Source organism: Bos indicus x Bos taurus, chromosome 14 (assembly GCF_003369695.1).
Source record: "Bos indicus x Bos taurus breed Angus x Brahman F1 hybrid chromosome 14, Bos_hybrid_MaternalHap_v2.0, whole genome shotgun sequence".
NCBI classification, from domain to species: domain Eukaryota; kingdom Metazoa; phylum Chordata; class Mammalia; order Artiodactyla; family Bovidae; genus Bos; species Bos indicus x Bos taurus.
This window is the reverse complement of record NC_040089.1, coordinates 1,255,029-1,271,976: the sequence shown is the minus strand read 5'-3', so window position 1 is coordinate 1,271,976 and position 16,948 is coordinate 1,255,029. Positions and strand designations below refer to the sequence as shown.

Here is a 16,948-nt window from a genome sequence, read left to right as displayed (position 1 = left end):
GGGGGTTTTTATTTTTACACGAATAGAAGCAGTGTACCATGATGGCTATGAAAATCGACTGGAATTTAAAGCCCAACTCTACATTTAACTGTAAGGTTAGACAAGTTAATCTCCAAATTTTTCTAATTAGGAAAAAAAGATACTGGTTAGGGCTCTCCAGAGAAGCAGAGGCAGTTGGAGAGACGGGTAGGTTAGGAATCCACTCGTGAGGTTACGGAGGCTGAGACACCCCAAGACCTGCAGGGGGCTGCTGGAGACCCAGGAGCATCGATGGGGTAGCTCCAGTCTGCAAGCCAACAGGCCCGGGACCCAGGAAAATTCAGTGTTTCAGTCCAAAGGCAGAATGAGACTGACACCCCAGTTCAACAGTCAGGCAGGAGTTCACTGTTCCTTGGCCTTTTTGTCCTATGCAGTCTCAGCTGCGACCCATGCACGTGACGGTGAGGAACCCAAGCACTTTACTCAGTCTACTGACTCAGATGGCCATCTTGCCCAGAATAATATTTGACCATATATCTGGACACCCTGTGGCTCAGTCCAGTTGACACATAAAATCAAACATCATTAGCAAGGATAAGATCATACTTGATGTTGTAGAGTTGGCCTCATTCCTCCTGGGATGAGAGAATGAGGCCTCATTCTCTCTGGGATGCAGACCAGAGCTCAAAGGAGCCCCAGACCTATTTGCTTCTATTTTACCCACTAGAGGGTAAGGGAAACATCCCAGAGAAGGGTTCTGCTGGGGTCTTAGGCCACTTGCTGTCCATCCCTGGGCTAGGGGCTCTAACCAGGGAGATGGGCTCAGAGATTGCCATTCAGCCTGATTCAAAGTCATACCCATGGCTGGTGGCAGGATGCTGGGATGAGCAGACAGAACCACAAGTTCCTCTGCCCACATTTTCAATACCGTTATTGTCCACGTGCTTGTCTTTGTCAGTTGCAATGCATCATTCCATATGGGACTACCTCAGTATCTTCATAAGTCTGAACTGGACGAGGGGTTAGGCCGGACCCAGACTCCTGAGAAAGGAGCATCTCCAAGGCTGGGGTCAGAGCTTGCTGAAAAACAGATTCCCAGACCCCACATCAGGGAAGACAGTTTCAGTAGATCCGGGGTGGGGCCAGGGAATCTGGATTTAGCTCCAACACCCCCAGTGATGTTGATAGTGTGCCAGGCTTGGGGGCCTATGGGCTCACCCAGCCCCTCAAAGCAGGTGTTTCTGCATGGACGACGGTCCCAGCCCTACTCAGACACCATCTGGAAGGGGGCCCGGCACTTCTGGACTGCCTGGCTGAGACCGCGGTCTGCCCTCCAGCACCAGCCCTCCCAGTCCTGCCCTCTGGGCCTGTCATAGCCTGGCTGTACTCAGTGGAGGAAGAGCCCTCAGGATTTGAAGGTGGTGGTCACGCTAGAGGCCGTCTCCTCGCCCCTGCAGTTTTTTCCTAAGTGCTGGGTTCCTTCAACTGGTCGCAGGGATCGTGGACATGCCTCAGCAGCGGACAGTAATGTTCTCACCTCAGACCAAGCCAGCATGCGCCATTCCTCCCCTGGGCCACCCCAACAACCCAGAATTCGCCTCCGCCTCCCACCCCCTCCACCAGAGTCTTCTGAGTCATGAGTCGGGTGGTGTCCCTTGCTTGCTTTCCAGAGTCTCTCCTACCGCGCTCAGGGCCTTACGCGCCGGGCCTCCTTGCCCTTTCCCTCCCAGGCTGTCTCTGCCTCACCGCCCGCTTCTCCGAGGTCCCACGGCCAGTTGCTATCCAGCACCTCGGACAGCTCCAGGGAAGCGCGCCGGTCCGAGCGTAGGTGCACCGCCCCGAGGCTCTCAGGCTCAGCCCAGTGGCTCCTGGGGTCTCCTCTCCACGGACTCCTGCCCCGGGCAGGCCCCCTGCGGGCCCCCCATCTCGAGCTTCCGAGAGCTCCGGGAAGTGCTCGCGGCGCCGGGCGGGACTTGCTGTGGGCGCGGCGTTCGCTCGCTTCCGGCTCCCGCAGCCGCGGGGAGGAGGCGGGGTGGCTCCGCGCTGCGGGTCCCTCGGCCCTGCGGCCCGGCTGGCGGTGGACGCGGTGTCACGGCCGGCCCCCTCGGGCCTTCCTCCCACAGTCCGCACGACCCCTGACCGCAGAGCTACGTCCGTGCGCCAAGAGGGCGTCCCCCGCCCGCTGGGCCCAGGGACCCGACGGCCGCAGGCCAGGTTCCCAAATCATGCTTCTTCCACCTCATTTTCGGGAGTCCGCTGGAAGAGTTGACAATCCCGGGAAAGGCCGGGTTTCGCTTTGGAAGAAGTTCGTCTGGGAGTGTGCGGGCGGAGCTCGTGAAGTCCGGACCGCTGTGCCCCTGAGGGGAGCCCCCGGCCCCGGGCACGGCCCCATCCGCGCCGCTGGGGTGTGTTTCCCTGAGACCTCTCCAGGGATCAGCACGACGTCCTCGTCTCGCCGACGCCAGCGCTGTCACCCGCTGTGACCTCACCTGCCACTCCGTCTGCCAAGGGCACCAGGCCAGGCTCTCCTCTTCCGGAGGAGGGGACCCAGGGACACGGTACTCCCCTCTCGAGCCCCGGGCTGTGTCCCTTTGGCCACGGTCCTGACCTGGGCATCTGTTATTCAGTGTGCGGCCCAATTCCCTCCCCGCTGCCCTGCTGCCTCGCCCCAAGGATCAGCCAGATTCTGGGTCTCAGGGGAAACTGAAGGCTAGTCCTCAAAGAGGACAGGTTTTAACAGATTTTTTAAATTTTTGTTTTAATTTTAAAGGTTTATTTGAGCAAAAATCATTTGGAATCAAGCAGCTCCAGACCGGAAGTGGTTAGGAGGGCTCCCAGATTTCTTTTTTTTTAACGACACTGCCGGTTGGGGGCGGGGGGGTGGGGGGGAGAGGGGGTGGAGACAGGTAGTGAGTTGGAGATCGACTTGTACACACTGTTATATTTGAAATGGATAAACAGCAAAGACCTACTGAATAGCACAGGGAATTCTGCTCAATGTTATGTGGCAGCCCAGATGGGAGGGGAGTTTGGGGGAAAGCTAATACATGTATATGTATGGCTAAGTCGCTTTGCTGTCCACCTGAAACTATCACATTGTTAATAGGCTATACCCCAATACAAAATAAAATGTTGAAAAACATTTTTTAAAAAGAAAGAAGATGAAAAAATAATAACATTTTGGGAGTTTGTTCCCTTCTCACACACTTCCTTTCCCTGACCTTGATCCCTGCGTAACCTCATCCAAGACACGGGGTTTAATTCCCTTGTTCCCTGAATTAAAGAGATGAAGCGCCTTCCCCAGGTCTCTGCATGCTCCGGTTCAGAGGCTGCTGTCATCTGCTGCCTCCCCTTCTGGCTTCAGCTCAGAGTGAGGAGGAGATTCCAGGGCAGGAAATCCCGGAAGAGGCAGAACCCCAGTGTGTCCAGGCGACAAATGCCTCAAGTCTCCGATGGTGGGGCCAAGGACCTGCCGGACTGTGCAGAAGCCATCAGGGTTCCCAGCTGGCAGGGCTGCCACAAGAGACCTGCCCGCACCAGGCGATTCCTGGGGAGGAGAGGAACCAAGACCTTGAGATGGGAAGCAAAGCCAGCCTCACCGCCAGCCTGTGACCCGCCAGGGAGACCACACAAGAGAGAGGTTGGGCGCGGTGAGCCCGGCTGTTTGAGCCACTCCAAATCTAGCAGGCGTGGGGAGCCCCAGCCTGGGAACCAGCTCTCCACCAGCCTGTGGGACTCAAGGCCTCCCCGCACTGGCCAAGGCCTGGAGCGGCAGAAGCTTCCCGTTAGGGGAGAAGCCTCACCAGTGCGTGCAGGAGAGTTTTCGGATAGACATCGGACTAGAGGATCCACACTGGCAGGAAGCCATCTCGTGTAGCCAGCGCGGGAAAGCCTTTGTGCACAGCTCCCAGGTCACGCAGCCCCCGCGGTTCCACAGCAGAGAGAAGCCGGTTACGTGTCCGCGGTGCAGCCCTTCCTTCAGCCAGAGCTCCAGCCTCACTCAGCACCAGCGGGGCCACCCCGGGGAGGAGCCGTATGCCTGCCAGGAGTGCGCGGCGCCTTCAGCATTAGCGCCTTCCTCAGCGAGCATCCTCACCGGGGAAAAGCCCTCTGAGTGCAGCCGCACCTTCAGGGCCCTGTCGGACTTCTTCCGGCACCAGTGGGTCCACACTGCGGAGAAGTTTTTCGCTGTGCTAAGTGAGCAGGGCCTTCCTCTGAGCTCGCACCTGAGCCAGGGCAGGTAGGTTCATGACGCAGAGTGAACCAAGACAGCCAGTGGGGGGGGGGGGGGGGGTGGCGACGGGGGGGGGGGGCGTTGCACTGGGGCCTCTGCTGCACCGAGCTGACCCTGCACGGGAGGGCTCTGGGGACACTGCGGACGCCTGCGGTGCTTTGGTGCAGGCGTGCAGAGAGCAGCGCTCAGGCGCGCCCTGAAGCTGGCTCCGGCACCTGCACCCCAGTTAAGACGCCTGTGCTGGCTCCCTCGCCCGCAGCCCTGCCGGGCCTTCACTGCCCCCTGGGCCGCCCGGTAACAGTGCGAACAGAGTTCCACTGGCTCCCCCTGGCAAGCGGGACGGGAGGTTGCGGCAAGGCGGCAGCGCCCTTTCACTCGCCGGGAGATCTGACAAATATGCTGTTGAAACGAGCTCCGTGGTCCCCCTGATGGCAGCCCTGAGAAAGGCCTAGACCAGAGGTCGGGCAATGGGGAAGAGCACTACAGTACACACCCTTCAAGCGCCCAGTGGGCTTTGCATACGTGCGGACGACGAACTCTTTCTTTACCCAAAATTTGCCGGCGCCGACGGTGCGGGGGGTGCGGAGGGGTGAGCCGCGAGGGGCGGGGACGCCGAATCGAACTCTAGCTGGACCAACTCTTCACTGTATTTTGAGGTTTGTACTGTGTTTTCAGCCTCGTGGGTCCTTTTTGGTCATGGGGCTGGTCGAATAATGCAGGGCGTAGTCCCTGGCTTGGAGAACATAGTTGAGAAGTGGCGGCCGTGTCGGGAAGGTCATGTTTTCAGATAAGGCCCCTTGTCTGTCTCTTGGTGTCTGGTGGGAACGAAGGTTCTGGTGTGGGAGATAGGATTTGCGTGGTTGGAGTATTTCTTTTGGGAACAGTGGTCCTCCAAAATATTGCAGGTTTTCCCTTAGGATGTGTCTTGAATGCTATTTCTAGTTTTTAGGTCATCCTATTGAGATGTTTTCGTTTTTACGTGTGCTTTATGATTTGTAAAATGTTACACATAAATAGTGCAGTGCAGGATTGGGCATGTATTCAGTGTTTACTGATGCAGGAAATGCCTCAGACACAGGCTCCTGAGGATGGGCTGGTGGGAGACAGATGCAGGGAGCCCCGTTTGTTGGAGATTCTGGGAGAGTGTCCAGAGGGGCCCCCGGGGACAACGGGGAGTCCAGGGCTGTAAGAGTCTCGGGCTGCAGGTACTTTGGATCCCGGCGATGGTCCAGCTTCTGCCCTTTGGGCCACGTGGCTTATGTCTGTATTCTGCCCTCTGCCCTTGCATTCTGAAGCTGTTTCTGAGCCCAAAAAGACAACGTCTAGGCAGTTGGTGGGGCTTCAAACTACCTGTTCCCTCCCCTCCTGGCCTTTTTGCTGCCCAGCTGCCCGTCAGAAAGCCTGTCCACTGTACTTGGCTCCTTCATCCCTCCCCCCGCACCATGGCAGGTCTGCAGGCTCCAGCACTCTGGGCAGTAAGAGGGAGCTGGAAAAGCCAGCGGGCTTCATTAACCTCTGTGTCCTGCACCTGCAGTGACCAGCAGCAGCGTTCCAGTAGTGCCTGTTCCACTGACTGGGCCCTGGAAGGCGGAAGGCGCAGAGCAAAGGTGCTGACCAGGTTTCTGTCTCTCTCGGTTGTTAATGTCAGAAGAGGTGATGGACCCAGGGCAGGGCTCTCCAAGGAGAGTGTGGCTGAGGGCAGGCAGGAGAGGGATTTGCACTGTTCCCCAGGGGATGTGAGTGGAGGAATAGACCCATGTGTGGTTGGGGCCACAGGCCAGGCTGAGTTCAACTCTCCCTGCCTTGGGCTGGCCCAGCCCTGGCAGCACTGAAGCCCCTCCACTCCTCTGGGCGCTGGCCAGCTCTCTGGGGCCCAGAGCCTAGACATGGAAACCAGGTGGACCCCCTACCCACTCACAGAGCAAGTGACACTGGCTTGGGTAGCATGTGGGGTCAGGGGGTTGCTACTGGAACCCCAGGACTCTGGGTTTTCTGGTGGTCAGGGAGGTCTCTGTCCCCTGCCCACCTCTCATCTCTGCAGGCCCTTGTGGCATCAGGCTCCGACTGCTCAGGTCTGACATCATCTCAGCCCGGGCTGCAGAGGACACAGCCCTATATCCCCACAGCTGCTGCACAAACCCTAGAGAGTCAGGTCACAGGCCCATCCTGGGGAAGCTGGTGGTATTGGTTCCAGAATGATCTAAGAAAGAAAGGGCAGGGGCACGCCCCAGAAAGAAGGGGTCCCAAGCAGAAGCAAACAACAGGCCCCCTAGATGCACCCCTGATCCTGCTGGAGAAGAAAAGCCAGTGCACATCCCACGAGGAAGCCATCGCTAGAGCCCGAATGAGAAAGCTCGCTCTGGCACCTGGTTGTGGAAGCGACAGATACATGATGGGACCCCGTGGGGACGTCTGGAGGAGGATACCCTCCACCATCTGCGTCCTGGGACGTCAGCGTTGGCCTCTTTGGCGCCATCAGAAGGCAGACTCAGCGTGCAGTTTATGGTCTCCTTTGGGGCTTGCAGGGGAGACAGGCTTAATCCATTTCTACAAGCTCATCAACAAGCTCTGTTTGTCAGGACTTCACTTTTTTGATAAAACTTGACAAAGCACATTTTCCCTATTATATAAACAGAATATATTGTAGAGAATATGGGAAATGCAGAAAAGTAGAGAGAAATCACACTAGTTCACATCACATGGCAGAACCATACCTTTTAACTTTTTATATCTATACAAATTCTTTTTTCCCAACATCTTTTTAGGATGGATTGCATCCATTATGCCTCTTAGCTCCATAACCCTTTAGTGTGTGTTCCCTACACTCAGGGATGTTCTCTTACAGACCCACAGTGCAGGCACCAAGTCCGGGTAACTGGACACCAACACAACGCCCAGCCAAGTGGGGCCTCTCATCCTGTCCATGGTATATTCCCTTCAACCCAGCATCCAGCGGGGTCACATCTAGTCTCTGGTTGCCATGTGTCCTTAGGAATCTTCAGTGTGGAGCAGTTCCTCAGCCTTTCTTTTCTCCCCAGAGATGGTTTATTAGTTGCAGGGGAAACATGGTGTCCACAGTCAGAAAACCAGACAGGAGGGACCATGTGATCAAAATGATCTCTAGCCAGTGATGAGCTGGTGGACACCATGTGGCTACATGTGACACCCAGAGGACACATTGTTGCAGGATTCCAGCAGGAGAGGCATGACCTGTGTCCAGTGATGAGGGAGGGGAAGGGAATGGGCCAAAGCTCAGAGCGAGGCAGCAGCAAGCCGGGCAAGGTCAAGGACTGGTGACTGGTTTCACAGCTAGGGGAGCTGGAGGAAGAAGCACAACTGGAGAGGGGGTAAAGGCTGGGGGCCAGCGTTGGGCTGAGGGAGGGAAGGCCTGCTGTCAGCCGCCCACTGGGCCTGTGTGCTGAGTGGGCTGAGAGCGTGGGTGGCTGCCAGAACAGAGCAGAGGGGCAGTGCCAGGGGCCTGGGTAATTTCAAAGGCTCTGTGTGCTGTGGGGGTCCCAGAAGGAGGGGTTGCTGAGGAGCAATACAGGAGCATCTAAAGGAAAGTGCCTGGAGCATGGAGAGACAGCCCAGTGCCGCGCTGGGCACAGGACATTCGCCACCCAGGCCCAAACCCGTGTCTGAGGCTGACGCTGGAAAGGTTTCTTGGCCGGGGTTCAACACAAGACCCTGTGTTGATCCATTCTGCACACAGGCCCACCGCATAGCCTATGGGGCTCAGAGAACAACCGCCCTCCAGACCTGAATCCTGCCCACAGGCTCTTGAGCCCGCAGGGGAGACCCCAGTCCTGGCCAGCACCTCCCCTCAGCGTAGGAGAGACGCCAGGAACCGACCGGCCAGGCTGTGACCCGGCTCGTGCAACCAGAGGAAACCGTGAGATAGCAAAGCCCTCAAGTGTGTGGTCGCAGCGGACCAGCGGGGAGGGACCAGCCTGGGACACAGGGCAGGAGGGAGGAGGGGGTCCACCTGCCAGGACCAGCCGCCCTGAGACTCCGGCGTCCTGCCCTCCGGCGTCCTGCCCTCGGCGGATCTCCGTGGGGAGGGCGGCCCAGGGGTCTCTCCGCCTCTAACTGCCTCTTCCCCCGGGCGCTCCCGCTTTCTCCACGAGCGCCGGTCTCCTCCGTCGGTGCCTTCGCCCACTGCGCAGTCAGCAAGGTCGCCATCCCGAGTGACGACCCCGGCCTTGGGCCCGGACCCGGTGGAGGCCACGGGGCCGGCCGGGAGGGCTCGCGCGGGAAGGGGAGGGCCCGGGAGGCCTCCCGGAGGTCTGCGGAGGGAAGCCCAGCAGGGGCGGGAGCGGTGAATGTGAAAGTGTACAGACAACCGCCGAGGGTCGTGCACGCGAGGCTAGGGAGCCCGGCCCGGACTCGCGCAGGCAGGTCAACGCCCCCCACGGCTCCAGCTGCTGCCCGCGTCCCCCAGGGCAGCCGAGTGCCGGTCCTCCGGCGCCTAGAGCGTCACCGGAACTGCCTCTGCCACCTGGGAGGGCGCTTCTTCCCGCGAGCGGAGGGGCTCCGGGTGAGTGCGGGCGAGCCTGGGGCTCGGCGGGGAGAGCGCGGGGTGCGGACGCCCGGCCGCGCAGGGGCAGGAGACCGAGACAGGTCCGGGGGGCCGGGCACCGGGATCCTTGTCTGTCCCCGGCTGTGCTTGTGAGAGGGCTCACGTCCCGGAGGAGACCGGAGGCGGCGGGCGGCTCTAACCTCGTCGGGGCCAGAGAGAGCCTCCCCCTCCCAGGGTGACGCCCCGGGACAGCCTCGTCCGTCCCCTGAAGTGGACAGTCTGCCTGTAACGCCTTTGTAAATTGTTGAATTACCAGCAGTGCAGTGCGCCTTGTCCTTTCCCAATGCTGCATGAAGGTGCTTGTTCCCTAATTGTCTCAGTGCTCCTAAGGGGCCACTGCTTTTAAGCCTTTGCTACTTTTAGACTGAAACATATTTTAAATTTCATTTTTAATTGCCTGCCACGTGGAACAATGTGGGACCTGTGTTTAAAATATATATATATTGGCTGCTTGTTTTTCTTCTTCTCTGGTTACCTGCTCGTAACTTTTACTAGTTTTTCATGCTTTCTTATGTATATATAATGAGATATCTTGAGGCTATGAATCCTTATCTGTGTTGCAGGTATCTCTCCCGTTTGTTTGTTTGTTAATCTGTTTTTTATTCCAAATGTCCTGTGTTGTTAAGTCTGTTAGACTTCATCTTTGGTGTCACGCTTAGCAAAAGCATTCCTCAATTCAAAATTACACCATGCAGATCACTTTTTATTTTTTTGGTTTCATGTTTTTATATTCAGATCTTTTATCAAGAAAAAATTTAAATACAAAGAAATGTCTCCAGACATTTATGCAGGTGTGCGTGCTTTGCAACCCCATGGACCATAGCCTGCCAGGTTCCTCTGTCCATGGGATTCTCCAGGCAAGAATACTGGAGTGGGTTGCCATGCCCTCCTCCAGAGGAACTTCTCCAAGGATGGAACATGCATCTTTTATGTCTCCTACCCTGGCAGATGGGTTCTTTACTGCTAGCACCACCTGGAAAGCCCAAGGACTGCTTAAAGGCGCTGGTTCGTCCCTCGTGGATCTGAGACCACAGCAGGCAGCTGACAGGTGCTGCCTCATCGGTCTGGGCTCCTCATCTGCTGGGAGGCTGGGGTGAGGGGAGCTAGCGTGGCCTAGACAGAGTTCCCACTAGTTTGTGGGGTGTCTGCTTATTCAGGACCTTGGTTTATAGTGAAGTGGTTCCTCCAGGGCAGGCTCTGAACCTCCCTTCACTGAAGGAGCTTTGACTTCCCCCCTGTCATTTTCTCCCCTTTTTCCTCTTTCTCCCTGGCAGGGGTCCCACTGTGGGCATTCCTGCAGGAAGCAGCAAACAGAGCCCGGCCTGGATCTCCAGACCACCACGGAGAGGGCTGCCCTGATGGACACATGCACAGGTGAGGGGGGTGGGGTGGCCCGGCCCAGAGGGCTGTCCTGGACTAAGGGATGTGGGGACAGCTTAGGAGTTGGAGCTTCCCCATCGACCTGCCTGGCGGCTGTGGAGATGTCACTGGACTCTGGCAGCTTCTGACACTCACAGTGCCCCACGTTCATGCCTTTGGGCTCCCTGCACCCCACCTCCTTTGCCTTCCAGGCCACTTTTTTTTCCATAATATTCGCTCGTTCAGCTGCACCGGGTCTTAGTTGTAGCACACGCGATCTTTTAGTTGCTGTGTGTGAACTCTCAGTTGCGGCAGGCGGAGTCTAGTTCCCTGACCAGGAGTTGAACCCGAGCCTCCTGCATTGGGTGTGTGGAGTCTTTTCTCCTAGCCACACTCTGCAGCACGCTCTCTCTCTGGAACCCCAACCTGGATACCTCTGAGAACAAGAATTTTGTTTTTCAAATTGTAGTTGACTTACAATGTTGTTAGTTTCAGGTGTACAGCAGAGTGATTCACTTATATGTATATTCTTTCTCATGTTTTTTTCCATTATATGTTATTGTAAGATATTGAATATAATTCCATGTGTTATACAGGAGGACCTTGTTTATCCCTTGGGTTGCCCAAATAATTTGGATTTTTGGTAAGATGTTACAGAAAACTTGAATAAACTACTTGGCAAATCCCAGGTTTTTTTGTTTATATTGGCTTCCTCTATTTTTTTTTTTACCAATATTTTATATATAGTAGTTTGTATCTGCTAATTCCAAACTCCTAATTTATGCCTACCCCCTTTGCTCCTTCTCCCTTTCCCCTTTGGTAATCATAAATTTGGTTTTGGTCTGTGAGTCTGTTTTGTAAATAAGTTCATTTGTATCAGTTTTTTGGATTCCACGTATAAGTGATATCATGTATCTGTCTCTGACTCACTTCCCCAGCAAGATAGCATCTAGGTCCATCAGGTGCGGCAGATGGCATCATCTCCTGCTTTGTGGTTGAGTACTATTGCATTGTCTGTGTGCACCACACCTGTCATCTGTCGATGGACACTTAGGTTGTTTGCATGTCTTGATTGTGAACCCAGTGCTGCTGTGAACACTGGGTTGCGTGTATCCTTTTGAGTTTTCCCCAGATATATGTCAGAAGTGGGATTTCTGGATCATATGGTAATTCTGTTTTTGGTTTTTAAAGGAACCTCCATATTGTTTTCCATAATGTCTGCACCGGTTTACATTCCCACCAACAGTGTATGAGCCCCTTTCTCTACCCCGTCTCCAGCATGTTATTTGTAAACTTTTTAGTGATGGTCATTTTGACCAGTGTAAGGTCTTTCCTGTTGTTTTGGTTTGTATTTCTCTAATAATTACCAGTGTTGAGCATCTTTTCATGTGCCTGTTGGGCATCTGTGTGTCTTCTTTGGAGAAATGTCTATTTAGGTCTTCGGCCCATTTTTTGATTGAGCTGGTTTTTTGTAAATGAGTTGGATGAGCTGTTTGTATATTTTGTAAGTCCTTGTCAGTCACAACACTTGCAAATATTTTCTCCCATTTCTGTAGCTTGTTTTGATTATGGTTTCCTTTGCTGTGCAGAAGTTTGCAAGTTTGATTAGGTCCCATTTGTTTTTGCTTTCATTTCTTCTGCTTTGGGAGACTGACGTAACGAAACATTGCTATGGTTTATGTCAGAATGTTTTGCCTGTGGTCTCCTCTAGGAGTTTTACGGTATCACATCTTATATCTAAGCCTTTAGGCCATTTTGAGTTTATTTTCGTGTATGGTGTTAGAGAATGTTCTAAACTTCGTTGATTTACATGCAGCTGTCCAGCTTTCTCAGCACCACCCTATGGGTGCTCTGGGATGGAGGCTTCTCTGCTGGAGGTGGCCTGTGGCTCTGGGACATTGAGCAGCCTCCCTGGCTTTCCCCACTTGGTACCAGTGTGACCAAAAGTGGGGTCGAGCTGCTCACCACCTCAAAAGCCAATAGAGGCAAGGGTGACAGAAAGGAAAATTTGCTTTATTTTGGATGCCAGCAACCTTGAGTTGGGAGGTGGGGGCAGTCAAGGCCACAGTGTTGTCTCAGGGAGTCCAGGATCTGAGAAAGAGGCTGGATCCCAGCATGTGCCATCCGCAGTGCTTACCCCTGCATCCCCGGACCTCTGCTTTGTTTCCTCCTGCTCTGCTGCCAACTGCTCTCTGGGCTCCAGTCCATATGGCCAAACCAGGGAGTTACCAGAGCCTGACTGAGGGTCTGTCCCCAGGCCTGAGACTGGGCAGACTGAGATTAGAGGCTTGGGCTTTTCTGGAGTCTCAGGAAAGGACACTGACCACCCTCCCCCGGTCCCTCATCCATCCTGAGACAACAGGGGTTAGAGGTGGAGAACTGGGCAAGATGAGGACAGGCAGGATAACAGGCTTGCTGTCAGCTCTGTCAGCACACAGCTCTCCAGCACCACCTCTGTGTCCTTAGCTGAGTTCTCTTCTGAGTTGTGTATCTCTGCCCTCTTTTCCAGCTTTCCAGGCATCGAAAGGAAGCCACCAGGCTTCCTGCTGTGCAGCTTCAGCAGCTGAGCACAGGGCTCAGAGTGCAGAGCTGATGCCTCGGCAGGTGGCCCTGAAAGAAGGGGGCCATGGAGAGGCCACGCCAGGACTGTTACAGGGTCCTTCCCAGACACTGGGGCTTCCGGACCCTTGTGGGAATGAGGAAGCTGCAGAGAGACCCAGAGGTTCCCCTCGGAGACATGAGGTTCATGAGGACAGAGTGTCCAGGTCAGAGGTCACTCTGAACACAGCGTCTGCAGTTGATGGGAGAGGCCCCTGGAAAGGGCGGCCTTACCGATGCAGCACCTGTGACAGGAGCTTCAAATGCTATTCAGACGTGGTGAAGCACCAGAGCATTCACTCTGGGGAGAAGCCCTACGAGTGCAGTGACTGCGGGAAAGCCTTCATCCACAGCTCCCATGTCGTCAGGCACCAGCGCATTCACAATGGGGAGAAGCCTTACCTCTGTAAGGAGTGTGGGAAAGCCTTCAGCCAGAGCTTCAACCTCATCAGACACCAGAGGATCCACACAGGAGAGAGGCCGTATGAATGTGCTGAGTGCGGCAAGTGCTTCAGTCAGAGGTCAGATGCTACGAAGCACCAGAGGATCCACACAGGGGAGCGGCTCTACGGGTGCAGCGAGTGCGGGAAAACCTTCATCCATAGCTCAAACGTCGTCCGGCACCGAAGGATCCACCACAGAGAGAACCCCTACGAATGCAGAGAGTGTGGGAAAGCCTTCAGCCAGAGCTCCAACCTCATTCAGCACCAGCGAGTCCACACGGGGGAGAAGCCCTATGCCTGCCAGGAGTGCGGGCGCGCCTTCAGCCGCAGCTCCTTCCTCAGTGAGCACCGGCGCATCCACACTGGGGAGAAGCCCTATGAGTGCGGCGAGTGCGGCCGCTCCTTCAGGGCCCTGTCTGGCTTCTTCCGGCACCAGAGGATCCACACTGGGGAGAAGCCCTTCCACTGTGCGCAGTGTGGCAGGGCCTTCCGCCTGAGCTTTCACCTTATCCAGCACCAGCGAGTTCATGGCACAGAGTGAACCTGCTGTGGTGTGAACGTAGAGTAAAAGTTGAGTAAACAAGGCTGGAGGGTGGGTAGCACGCCCTTCAGTCTTTGCCAGCACCCCGAGGCTCGTGCGCTGTGCTCCGCGGGCCACAGGAAGATAACACTGTTTTGTGGTCTGTGAGCTGCCCGTGGACACCCGAAGTCTACCACTGCCTCCGGGAGCAGCGGAAAGGAAAGAGGCTAGGGAACGAGACTTGATGCTGACATGTGCTTCTGAAACTGCTGTACTTCATTTTCACAGCACTGGGGTTTCCTGGAGTATACTTTACATGTGGTGCAATGCCCAGCTCTTAAGTGTTTGGTTATATAACAAATACAACCTGTTCTAACCTTTATGACTACCACACTATCAAGATGCTGACTATTTCCATTAACCCAGAAAGACTCCTCGGGCCCCTCATCCTTAAAAGCAACCAACAGTGTTGTTTTTTCACTATAGTTTTGCTTGTTCTGAAATGTTACGTAAATAGTGATATAATTTATACTCTTTATGTATTTTTCCCTGTGCTTAAGTTTTGAGGTTTATCCGTGCATCAGAAGTTTGTTTTTGTTTTTTTTGCGTTCATAGCACTTTTGAAAAGTGGTCACTGTTGATGATCTAATACCTCAGACGTCACGCTACGGCAGCTTTACAGACACCTGTAAATGTTACTCGCCAGATAGGAAGGGAGAGGTGTCTTTGTTGGGGATGCTACTCTGAGTATCATAAAACTCTGCCATAACAAACTGAGTGAGGTCATGTTACTAAAAGCTGACTGTAATGTAACCTGGCCACAAGTCCTGGGGGTCCAGCTGCAGGACCCAAATCTGTAGTGGCCAGGCTGTGGTTTGTTGCCCCTTCAACAAACCCATGAAGTTCCCTTCATGGGAACTGTCTGCTCCAGATTAACTCCTGACTGAATTATGTGGGTCCTGTAGCTGGCTGGGATTTCCAAAACAGTGGTTCAACTCGAGGGCTTCTGTTGGTACCTGTTTGTTTTATGGTGTCCGCTCAGGTGACAGGGCTGTGGAGCCTGTAGGGGCAGAGGTGCTCTCAGAGTGGATTCAGTGGCTCCACAGCACTGGGTTGCCGGCTCCTGGGCCAAAGTGAGGTGGAAAGCCGAGCCTGGGACTCCCATGCAGAGCCAAGACCCGGGTTTGTGCTACCTCCCAGTTATAACAGCGCTCTAGAGGAAAGCTTGCCCTGCTTAGACTCTGGTGGCCCTGGATCATGAGGTCAAAGCAATGAATTTAAAGAAGTCACCAGGCACACAGGACAGCATCTCACTGACTGAGGGTTAGCAAAACCAGCAAAGAACAGATACAGACCACAAAGAACTGCAGATTATTGAAACTACCAGATAATGCAGGCGAGAGAACAGTTATGTGTGAATGTTTAAAGAAAATAAGACCTCTTCCTGCTAAAACCTGGAACAAGACAAGGATGCCCACTGTCACCATTTCTATTGTACATAGTACTGGAAGTCCTAGCCACAGCAGTCAGACAAGAAAAAGAAAACATATTGCAACTGGAAGATAAGAAGGAAAATTACCATTATATGCAGATGACATGATACTGTATATGCAAAGCCCTGAAGAGTCCACACAGAAACACTAGAACTGATAAAGTGAACAGAGTGACAGGATACAAAGTTAACATACAGAAACCTGTTGCATTTCTTTACACTAACAATGAAATACTGGAAAGGTGTTCATGTACTGTTGAAGCCTGGCTTGGAGAATTTTCAGCTTTACTTTGCTATTGTGTGAGATGAGGGCAATTGTGCGGTAGTTTGAGCCCCAGCAAGACGCTGGCAGGCGCTAGAGCAGTGGCTGCGCAGCTGGAGCGACTGTGAGGAGATACCCCACATCCAAGGGCACAGGAGAAGCCCCAGCAAGATGGTAGGAGGGGCGAAATCGTGTCTAGAATCAAACCCCATACCCGCCAGAGACGCTCAGAAGGCTCAAACAAACCTTGTACACACCAGGACCCAGCGACCCCACAGAGACTGAGCCAGAACTGTTTGAGTGTCTCCTGAGGAGTTCTGGGTCAGCAGTGGGCTGCCGCGGGGGCAGGGGCTCTGGGTGCAGCATACCTGGGTGTGGCATAAGCCCTCTTGAAAGAGGTCCCCATTAACCCCACCATAGAGCCGCTGGAATTTACACAGGACTGGGGAAACAGACTCTTGGAGGGCACCGTCAGAACCTTCTGCACCAGGACCCAGGAGAAAGGAGCAGTGACCCCAAAGAGACTGACTCAGACTTGCCCATGAGTGTCCAGGAGTCTCCGGCGGAGGCGGGGGTCAGTAGTGGCCTGCTTCAGGGTTGGGGGCCACTGAGTATAACTGTGTGCATGGGACCTTTTGAACGAGGTCGCCATTATCTTTCTTACCCCCACCATAGTTTGGCCTCAGGTCATATAACAGGGAGGAAGCACAGGGCCAACCCATCAACAGAAAATCGGATTAAAGATTTACTGAGCATGGCCCCGCCCACCAAAACAAGACCCAGTTTTCCCCCTCAGTCTCTCCCATCAGGAAGCTTCCATTAAAGGAGAGAATGTTTAAATTGTTATCTATATCCTGGAAGTTCCAGCCATTCTCAAGACCCAGAATCATCACCTTCAATGTTTAAGCCCAAGTAGACAACAGCCAGGGGCTTGCCAGGTGGCGTGATGGTGAAGAGTGCACCTGCCAGCAGGAGATGTGGGTTCAATCCCTGGGTGGGAAGATCCCCTGGAGAAGGAAATGGCAACCCATTCCAGTATTCTTGCCTGAAGAATTCCATGGACAGAGGAGCCAGGCGAGGTACTGTCTGCCATGGGGTCGCAAAGAGTCAGACACGACTGAGTAGCTGAGCACGAAGACAATGGCCAGCATGTCGTGCCAGCCTGCAGCTGACACTGGAGGGCCCAACCACTTGGATGGGCTTCCACGACTTCCGGTGGCCCCATGCAACCATCACAGTAACACGACTCTGCACTTTAAACAAGTTCACAGACTCAGGGAATGGAACAACATGAAGCAGAGTGAACAGAGAGAGACCCACACCTGGACACAAACACAATGAAAGCACAGACCAACAAGATGAAGACCTCGAGGAGCCAGAGAAAGACTCAGTCACACCATCAGCTCACTGCTCAAGACAACAGGAAGAGGCAGGAGACAGCGGGCCATGTCCTCAGAGCACTGAGAGAACACCTGTCCTAGA

General features: G+C 54.4%; 1 protein-coding gene across 1 annotated transcript; it reads left to right on the top strand.

The window, feature by feature from the left end:
- Nucleotides 1-41: 41 nt before the first annotated feature.
- On the top strand, nucleotides 42-14,648 carry LOC113904500 (zinc finger and SCAN domain-containing protein 10-like). The gene is made up of 10 exons (XM_027561712.1): nucleotides 42-90; nucleotides 1,317-1,397; nucleotides 1,710-1,803; nucleotides 1,885-2,193; nucleotides 2,410-2,537; nucleotides 3,664-4,219; nucleotides 4,381-4,507; nucleotides 8,115-8,750; nucleotides 10,067-10,166; nucleotides 12,661-14,648. Exons 1-10 carry the CDS (start codon nucleotides 42-44, stop codon nucleotides 13,731-13,733), a joined length of 3,153 nt encoding a protein of 1,050 aa, XP_027417513.1. The 3' UTR covers nucleotides 13,734-14,648.
- The last annotated feature ends 2,300 nt before the right edge of the window (nucleotides 14,649-16,948 follow it).

Bases quoted from the DNA above. Each gene is read 5' to 3' on its own strand.
- LOC113904500 (XM_027561712.1), top strand. From the start codon at position 42: ATGGCTATGAAAATCGACTGGAATTTAAAGCCCAACTCTACATTTAAC. The intron at 2,194-2,409 runs GTTCCCAAATCA...AGACCTCTCCAG, and splicing joins ACCCGACGGCCGCAGGCCAG to GGATCAGCACGACGTCCTCG. The intron at 4,220-4,380 runs GTAGGTTCATGA...GCTTTGGTGCAG, and splicing joins TCGCACCTGAGCCAGGGCAG to GCGTGCAGAGAGCAGCGCTC.